Here is a 9,196-nt window from a genome sequence, read left to right on the forward strand (position 1 = left end):
GCTGTGGTCACTGAGCCTGTCCTCTCTGGGTATCCAGGTCTGCCTGTGTCCAGTTTCTATGGCCAGGCTGTGGTCACTGAGCCTGTCCTCTCTGAGTATCCAGGTCTGCCTGTGTCCAGTTTCTATGGCCAGGCTGTGGTCACTGAGCCTGTCCTCTCTGGGTGTCCAGGTCTGCCTGTGTCCAGTTTCTATGGCCAGGCTGTGGTCACTGAGCCTGTCTTCTCTGGCTCTCCAGGTCTGCCTGTGTCCAGTTTCTATGGCCAGGCTGTGGTCACTGAGCCTGTCCTCTCTGGGTATCCAGGTCTGCCTGTGTCCAGTTTATACAGTATAGGCAGGCTGTGGTCACTGTCCCTGTACTCCTTCAGGGTCTGTTTCTCCTTGCTTTCTCTCATCCTAGTCAGATACTCCACCACTGTCTTTTGTCTTTTTAGAGCTGGTAACATTTCAGCGCGTGTTGTGTTTGTCCCAGTGGGTGAGGTAGTGTTGTCTGGCTGGTGCTGTGACTTGCTTGCCTGTGAGCTGTGTGGATTGAGCAGTGGATGCAGGAGTCGGCGTGCTTCAGGGCAGCGCTTCAAGGGCTCAGCTCTTGGCAGAGCAGGGCCTTGGGGTGGTAGGAGTCCTGATCTTTGCTTTGTCTCTCAGAGAGGAACGCTTTCTCTGTCCTCTCTCTCTGCCTCCTGTGCAAGCGAACCAGCAACAATAACCTTCTTGCACCTACTGTAGTTATTACCCACCAAACGGGCTTGACAGGCCTCTACCTTGGATGTTCTCTCAAGTTCTACACCCAAAAGTCTGCCTTAAAAACAAATCTCGTGACAGACTCCGAGACCAACTGAATTCGCCCTTGACAACCAGGAGGCGATGTTTTATTGTGTACAATTCTCAGTACAAACCATGGCCGCTGTGTGCGGAGGTGCCGTCTTCTTCTCCCCCCCCCGCAGAGAAGGTCTCTCTTCACTCCAGAAGCTCCACCATCTCAGTCATGTTCTTGTCTTCCTCCTCCCGCTGAGCCCCCCTCTGTCTCTTCACACAGACCCTGACGGAGCGAGACCCCCAGCCTTCAGCACTGCCCCTTTGCTACAGCCCGCCCCAGATTTCCCAGCCACACGGCTTCCGTACTAAACCCTCAATCCGCTACAGGCAGCAAGCCTTTATCACCGAGCTCGGGGACCCCCACACTGATAGCACCCCGAAACAGGAAGCAGAGAGAGAGAGAGAGAGAGAGAGAAAGTGCTGGAAACGTAAGGGAGAGAGAGAAAGGAAAAGAGAGGCAGTGAGGTCTAACTGGCTTTCCTTCGAGCTCCCTTAATAACGAGCTATTAATAACTCATTCATATTGTAATACTAATAAAGCAGGAATATTGCTGCCACTGAACTGCCGGAAAAGGAAGCGCTTGCCACTGTCGCCAGGTGTCCGTGTTGGTTTTTGGTAGTATAGCACGTGGCCGTGATGTCACTTCCTGTGGCACTGTTATGTCACTCACCCAAAGGCCGCGAGGACGCCCACGCACGCCGCCGCACTCCCAGCTGTCACCGCAGCCACCCAGCCCCTGACCACGGGGGCACTGTAGGTCACGGGAGTGGGGGGGGAGGTGCTGTTATCGGGGGGCAAGGAGGGGAGAGTCCGTACCGGCTGGGGAGAAGTGGGCGGCAGGGAGGTGACTGAGAGAGCGATAGAGGGATAGAGAGAGAGAGAGAGAGAGAGACAGACACCATAGTTGTTATTAGTGTTATTACTCTTGTTAAGACGTCTGTTGTTGTGTTCAGTATTGGTATCAGCTCTTCTAATATTCCATTTTAACTTCTGTGTGAACTGTACAGCTGCAACTAACTACAAGCAGCAGTACTGACAGAGCAGGGAGAGAGGACAGAGAGAGGGAGCAGGGAAACACAGGAGAGAGAGGAGGAGAGGTCAGAGAGAGAGGAGGAGAGGTCAGAGAGAGAGAGACATGGACAGACAGGAAGTGAGGGAGAGGAGGAGAGAGAGAAGGAGAAGTCAGAGAGAATGAACAGGTAGAGAGAGATGGACAGACAGGAGGTGAGAGAGAGGGGGTGAGGGAGAGGGAGAGAGGAGAATGATAAGAGAGAGAGAACAGGGAGAGAAAGTGAACAGGGAAACAGAGCTGGATAGTGAGGGAGAATTGGAGGAAAGTCACAAGTGTAAATGTGTTGAAGAGCTACCCCCCAAAAAGAACCCACCCAAATGAAAAAGAGCACCTCCCCACCCGTACAGTGCCAGTATATAAAGGTTCAGCCTCCTGCATGAGCAACTGTGTCTGGCTAAGCATCTTGCACCACGCCAAGCCAAACCCCATCTGTGAGTTTGAGTCTGTTCCAGTTTGGATGTGGACCGAGTTTGTACTTGACTGAAAGTGTGAAAGACATCAAGCTGTCAGGACTGTGACAGATCATGTTTCTAGTCTTATCACTGCAGCTGCTCTGCCTCCCTGGCCCTGGGACTCACCACGCAGCAGGAACAGGATGCGAGTGAGGATAGTGCCGTTGGTGGACAGCAGGAGGCAGCGGTACACTCCCCCCTCCTCCATCCGCACCTGGTTCAGCACAACCCGGGCATCTGGGGTCGCAATCACCACCTCAAAATCCCCTTCGCTGGAAGCAGTCTGAGGGGAGAGAGGTTGGCACAGGCAGTAGGTTCAGGATCAGCGATCAACAGTGCCTGCTAGGTTTGTGCAAACAAACAGGAAGCTGCACATTGCTGGTAAGGGTTATGGCAACACACAAGGGCAAAAAAAGGCAGGTGTACAACTGAGCAGGGTGTCAGTCTGTTGCAGGATGGACACACACATCATCCCTGTGCCACCCCAGCCCCTGAAGGTCACAAGGGGTGGGAAGGGGGGGACAGTTCTGGCTTGAGAGGGGCAATAGAGACACCAATGAGAACAGTGAGTAGCCTTTGGAACGTGGGAGGCAAACATGCAAGCTCCACACAGAGAGCCCTCCAGTCTAGACTCGAACCCCAGACCAAAGAGCTGTGAGACAGCTGTGCTAAATGCAACACTGCCGTGCCACCCTTGTGCAAATGTGCATGCATAAACCCTACAAGTGTGTGGACTGTGTGGATGTTTGTTTGTATGATTAACGTTGTGTACTTCCGCATACACATTGTTTGTATCTGAATTGTGAATATATTGAGCCATGTGTCTCCAGTGCAGGTGTACCAGTGCCCGTCTCTCACCAGGTTGGGTGCCCAGGAGTACTGGTACTCAGCCTTGCCCGTGGTGAGGCTGTGCCAAGGCAGGAAGCAGTTTAGCACAGCCTGGCCTCCCTCGGGCACCTGGATTCTGTACACTGCAGTCAGAGAGAGAGAGAGAGAGGGGTGACGTCTAACCCCCTTTTATCCAAATTTCAATGCAACACAAGAATAACAAGATATGTACATTTTACATACAGAACATTCCAAAATGTAATCCCCTAAAATGGAACACCCGAGTTCTGAACAAACACGGGAAATCTATTCTTCAGCACGTGTTAGGCCTATTTCAGCTGCACCCTGCCGGGAGTAAACATGAGTTCCTCAATTCAGCTTGGTCGATAACAATCAGCCTACATTTTGCCTCAAAAAGTTGTTTGCAAAAAGGCTAAAATAGCCTCAATAACATCCTTCAACAAATCAAACAGCTGAATGAGCAGGAAGCCCATGTGCAGAAGCAGCTGTGTCAGCTCACACAGAAATAACTGTACTGACTGACAAGATGGTAACATTGCCACCAAATGCATGGCATCAGGCAACTGTTGAAACAGAACTGCTAATAACACACAGACTGTTAACACACAGTAGTGCCGCGTGCAGGTCAGCACTGGAGATCCTCTGAGCAAAAAGGACTAGGGGAGCAGAGAGGCAGAGAGGGATAAGATAAAGAGAAACTAGACAGACTGTCACACAGGATGACCCACGTTCTTGGTTCATCCACTGTTGGGAGTATTGGCAGTTACTGGCGTGTCCACACATCTCTCGAGACACGCCCCAATCTGGCCCCGCCCCCACACTGTCCACCCACTCCCATCCTGTCAACTCCCTGCCCATGCCACTCCCACTCCCATGCAACACCAACCTAATCCCTTACAGAACCCCAGTCTAGTTGCTCTTATACTGTAGGTTGCTGTTCCTTCTGACTGGCAACACCTACAAGCTAATAATGAATTAACAAACAGTCTTTTCGATTAAGAGAACACTGTTCTTCTAGAGCTAAAGGGCACTCAAATTTAGGTCCCAAATGGTCTTTTAATTACTTTAATTTATCAAGTCACCTGGTTAATTGATCATGATGGAATTCTTTGAAGTCTTAAGAAAATGTTGACTGAATGGGGACTTATAACGCCTGCTGGATCAAGGCTCTCATTGACCAGAGATGAAGATCCCTGTCTTACACTAAGTGTGAAGAAAGCTGTACGGCTTGTGGGACCCAGAGACCACGAGAGACCCCTTGAAGAGTTTTCAGTTCAACAGATACTGTATGAGGGGAGACAGGAAGAGACTAGCAGGAATCGGGGGAGACAGAGAGTATCAGTAGGGGACAGTATCTCACCTCCACAGCTCTCCGCAGCAGTGGGAGACACACAGGTACGTACCGCCGGGTGACAGGAGGAACAGTTCATGACTCTCTGATACATCAGCCCTGAGACAGGGGGAGAGAGACAACGGGACAGAAAGGGGAGTGGGAGAGGGGTGGACAGGTAAAGAGAGGGATCACAGCGATCTGTGATCAGTAAGGTTGCTAGGTGTGGGAGGATGGAGAAAGTCGAGGGGAGGTGAGGAGAGGACAAGGAGGAGGAAGAGGAGGACATGGACGAGCAAGGAAAGGAACTCACCACACGTGTTTGGACAAAGTCCTAAAAAGGACAAAAAACAAAAAAACAAAATACAAATAAGATCAATGCAAAAGACAAAACAATCCTTTCCCTTCAGAGCTGTGAAAGACCAGTCCTGGTGGTGCCACATCTCTCTATTCCATGTGCTTAGAAACATTTACCGTGGTAAATCACAGTTGTCAAATCCAGGTGTCTCCAGCCCTGGTCCAGTTAGTCTTGCAGATCAGCTGTTTCTAAAGCTTGACAACACCCAGACGTTACTGATAAATGGAGCACGTGATCTGTTCATTTAATTTTAGTCCAAAATGATCAAGTCACCTGCTTAATTGACACCGATTCAGAATTGTTCCAGATCTTTAGAGATTGATGATGTAGTAGAGCTCTACAATCCCTGCTGGACTGGGGCTCTCTGAAACCAGGGTTGGAGACCGCTGTCCTCATCTGATGCGTTGGCACACAGGGGCAGCTAGCAGGTGGGCGTGCTTGTACCTGTCTCTATGAACCCCTTCAGGTGCTTCTCCAGAATTCCCCTTCCCTTCTCAACCACCTGGATCAGCTCAAACACAAGGTCCTTCTCTGGAGAGAGACAGGGAGACAGAGCTTCAGGCTGGCTCGCCTGTGAACTGAACCCGAGTTGGCACTATAGCCCAGGCTCGGTCTGCAGCAATGACATCATCAGCATGCCTCACACTACTCTGAGATCCTTCTCCTTGTAACAGTAATCTAGCAAAGAGGCTGGCATCCCTATTCATTGGGTTTAGAGGCACCTTTCAATCAGCACCTGATAAAGACATGCAAAACAGCTGCTTACACTTCTGTTATCCACACAACTGGTTCAATGAAGGTGTTAAAGTTTGTATTTTGACACACACACAGGGCTGGTCATTGGTGGGCACTGGGGAACTGGCCCACTGCTTTCAGAACACAAAAATTAAAAGTTAAATAAATAATCTAATGTCATTAATGGCATGTTAACCCAAACAATTTCTGCTGGATTAACAATGTAAAAAAAGAGTTTACCCATGTTTGTTTACCCTAGTTGTTACCTCATATACCTCATCGGGGTAAAGTTCCTGACTTCCTGGTTCAAATCCCATGTGAGACACATCCCATGTGACTTTTAAACTATGTAATTGAGAAATCATCTTCTAATAAATGTCTTGTGTAATTCAGGTATTGTTTTCTTCTAGCCAACACAAACAGTAACATCTTACAAGCATCTCATATTTAATTTGTTATGGATTAGCAGTGATAATTGGCAAATGAAAATAAACCTGTTTTAATAATGGGATGCAGCAGATGTATTTCTGTGTCTGCTATTCACATATTTAAGAAGAGTATATTATTTTCCATCACATAGTAGGTATCATGTACTGAAGAACAAAACAACCTTTCATATTCTAAGGTTTTGTGGAACAGAGGCATATTTTTGCTCATCGTTACCTTGGTGTGGGGTGTTGAGGAACTTGTGGAATTCGCTCTGGTACTCAGTACGTGCGCGGTACAGCGTGCTGGCATCTGGAGAGGGGTCACAGAGAGGTGAAAGGGAAGGGCTCTTAGTTTTTATACCACAAAGAAACTACTTACAAGGAATTTCCAAAAGCCAGGAAATGGGAGTACGGACCAAATGACTCAGAACTCCCAGCAGGCCAGACTCAGGTATGGTGTGCACTTATATGCAATGAAAACTTATACAGCATGGGGCTGCAGAGTGGCTCAGTGCACAGAGCAGGAAGCTCCAGAGTAGCTCAGTGCACAGAGCAGGGAGCTCCAGAGTAGCTCAGTGCACAGAGCAGGGAGCTCCAGAGTAGCTCTTTGCACAGAGCAGGGAGCTCCAGAGTAGCTCTTTGCACAGAGCAGGGAGCTCCAGAGTAGCTCAGTGCACAGAGCAGGGAGCTCCAGAGTAGCTCAGTGCACAGAGCAGGGAGCTCCAGAGTAGCTCAGTGCACAGAGCAGGGAGCTCCAGAGTAGCTCAGTGCACAGAGCAGGGAGCTCCAGAGTAGCTCAGTGCACAGAGCAGGGAGCTCCAAAAGGGGCTCAGAGCACAGAGCAGGGAGCTCCAAAAGGGGCCCAGCGGACAGAGCAGGGAGCTCCAAAAGGGGCCCAGCGGACAGAGCAGGGAGCTCTAGAGGGGCCCAGCGCACAAGAGCAGGGAGCTCCAGAGGGGCACAGCGCAGGGAGCAGGGGGCTCCAGAGGGCTCAGAACACAGAGCAGGGAGCTCCAGAGTAGCTCAGCGCACAGAGCAGGGAGCTCCAGAGTAGCTCAGAGCACAGAGCAGGGAGCTCTAGAGGGGCCCAGCACATGGTAAAGATCTCCATTCAGAGTACAGACTGGGCCATGCAGCATAAACACGGCTGGTTCCTGTCTGTTCAGCCGCCACTGCTGCCCAGAAGTGACCGCACAGTCAGGGCCGGGCTTGAGCCAGCCATGGTATCCTTGTCATGTCAGGCGCTGGGCAGCTGGCAGTGCCGCCAGCAAGAGAGAGAGAGTGGCACCTGCCCGTCCTCTCTCCATCAACATGGACTGCGGGGCTCGCAATGGTAAAAGAGCAGGAAGCACGAGGAGAGAGCAGGGGCAGGGAGACACCGATTGAGACACAGGGAGGTTAGAAAAGCAGAGGGGGTGGAGCACATCAGAAGCAGGAGGGAAGGCAGACCACCAGGGAGAGGATGAAGACTAGGTGCGGTAGATAAAAAAGATGGGAAGAAGGCTGTTTACCTATGACATCCTGGAAGTGTTGGCTAGTGAGCCTGTAGTTGACATATGCCTGGTCTATCACCTTCTTCAGGGACGGCTGATTCTGGACGTGCATCTCCAGGAAATCATCGTGAATAAACTGGACCAGCCGATCGCACTGCAGACAGCTGCCCACATAGGGCAGGTCGGGGAGAACAAGCGAGAAGAAGAGGAGGAGAAGTGAAATGGGCAAAGCCATCATGTGCTAGTGACCCGAGGCACACACAAACACTCAAACCTTTTAAAAGGGCCGTCACAGGACAAGCAGTGATGTCACAATGCAGACCCCATTGTGACATCATCGCTACGGCAACACACCTGCACACAGGAGGAGTCAAGGGCAGAGCAGCATCACGACAGTGGAGCATGAGGAGATCACCGCGCTTGCTGGCTCAGGCCGGCGTGCACTCTGCATGAAATGGGGACCTTTCCCTTCAAGCAGCAGCACTGACAGAGCAGGGAGAGAGGTTAGAGGGAGGGAGCAGGGACACGGACAAGGAGAAACACCAGATGAAGAGATGCTTTTGTTCATTACTGATCTACCAACCTTGACTAAGAAAATGCCTAGGAATCAGCAGAGCAAAATATGAAATGTCTTGCTTAGATGTAATCTTTGGGAAATGAGTAATTGAAGTTGGTTTTACTTCCTAACAAGAAAACAAAGCTATGGATGTTATCATATTTTTTTCCTTTTAACTCTATGTGCTAAACCCTTGTAAAGGGAGGATACATTTGTATTTTCCAAACTACTACAATAGCTAATCTCACCCCACTGACAGCAGTCCAGGGGCTGAAAATATTTTTTCTTTAAAGCAAAAAAAACTTTCAAAACCTTTAGCTTCAAGAATTTAATGAACAGAAGGTATTGTAGGTGATCCTTCATATCACTGTGAACACCATTGAAAAAATGCACTTTCCAGCCAAAAAAAAGGGATTCAAAGTGAGTTGGTCTAATTTCCGAAACACACAATAACACAGCAGCAACTCCACCTCCTAATCTGGGAGTCTCACTATGACACAGCAGAGCTCCTCTCTATGTCCTAATTCAGGAATCACACTGGAATCGGAGGGCATTTCTCGAAAAGAGTAGGGGTATTACAACACACCCTGGGATTTTTAATGACCACAGAGAGTCAAGACCTTGAGGTTTTACATCTCATCCGAAAGACAGCACCTTTTTTCAGTATAGTCTTCCTGTCACTATACTGGGGCATTAGGACCCACATGGACCGCAGGGTGAGCACCCCCTCCTGTTAGCCCCACTAACACCTCTTCCAGCATCAACCTTAGTTTTTCCCAGGAGGTCTCCCATCCAGGTACTGACCAGGCTCACACCTGCTGAGTGGGTTCAGTGGGTTGCCAGTTGTGAGTTGCAGGGTGATATGCATACTGGCAAAAAGAAAAGAGTAGGGGTGTTAATCCCACTGTCCAGGCCAAATTTCCCACTGGCCTCCTAATAATCCCCATCTCTGAACTGGGTTCAGCACTCTGTTCTCCTCCCCACTGAGAGCTGGTGTGTGGTGAGCGGACTGGAGCATCATCCAGGTGGGGCTGCACACTGGTGGTGGTGGAGGGGAGTCCTTTGAGTGGAGTTTTCAGAAAAGCACAATATCAGTGTAAGGAATAATT

At 49.9% G+C, this 9,196-nt stretch overlaps 1 protein-coding gene across 4 annotated transcripts; it reads right to left on the reverse strand.

Moving 5' to 3' along the window:
- Positions 1-828: 828 nt before the first annotated feature.
- izumo1 (izumo sperm-egg fusion 1) lies at positions 829-7,828 on the reverse strand. 4 transcript variants are annotated; one of them, XM_088624603.1, is made up of 9 exons: positions 7,550-7,828; positions 6,274-6,348; positions 5,320-5,406; positions 4,831-4,851; positions 4,548-4,637; positions 3,197-3,309; positions 2,465-2,621; positions 1,485-1,662; positions 829-1,077 (listed from the first exon to the last, which is right to left on the reverse strand). In XM_088624603.1, the coding sequence occupies exons 1-9, from the start codon at positions 7,767-7,769 to the stop codon at positions 1,026-1,028; spliced, it is 993 nt and encodes a 330-aa protein (XP_088480729.1). In that variant the 5' UTR covers positions 7,770-7,828; the 3' UTR covers positions 829-1,025. The 4 variants fall into 4 exon arrangements, with proteins under 4 accessions (XP_088480729.1, XP_088480728.1, XP_088480731.1 ...); XM_088624602.1 differs by having other exon boundaries at positions 829-1,036; positions 7,550-7,817; XM_088624605.1 differs by lacking the exon at positions 4,548-4,637 and having other exon boundaries at positions 829-1,036; positions 7,550-7,820.
- Positions 7,829-9,196: the final 1,368 nt, after the last annotated feature.

This window comes from Lepisosteus platostomus, chromosome 3, assembly GCF_059453375.1.
Source record: "Lepisosteus platostomus isolate fLepPlt1 chromosome 3, fLepPlt1.hap1, whole genome shotgun sequence".
Classification (NCBI taxonomy): domain Eukaryota; kingdom Metazoa; phylum Chordata; class Actinopteri; order Semionotiformes; family Lepisosteidae; genus Lepisosteus; species Lepisosteus platostomus.

What these genes read in the sequence shown, in the direction of transcription:
- izumo1 (XM_088624602.1), bottom strand. Translation starts at nt 7,769, where the DNA reads ATGATGGCTTTGCCCATTTCACTTCTCCTCCTCTTCTTCTCGCTTGTT. An exon ending in CCTCAACACCCCACACCAAG is followed by an intron (nt 5,407 to 6,273) that starts GTAACGATGAGC and finishes GTCTCTCTCCAG; the next exon opens with AGAAGGACCTTGTGTTTGAG. An exon ending in ACTCCTGGGCACCCAACCTG is followed by an intron (nt 2,622 to 3,196) that starts GTGAGAGACGGG and finishes CTCTCCCCTCAG; the next exon opens with ACTGCTTCCAGCGAAGGGGA.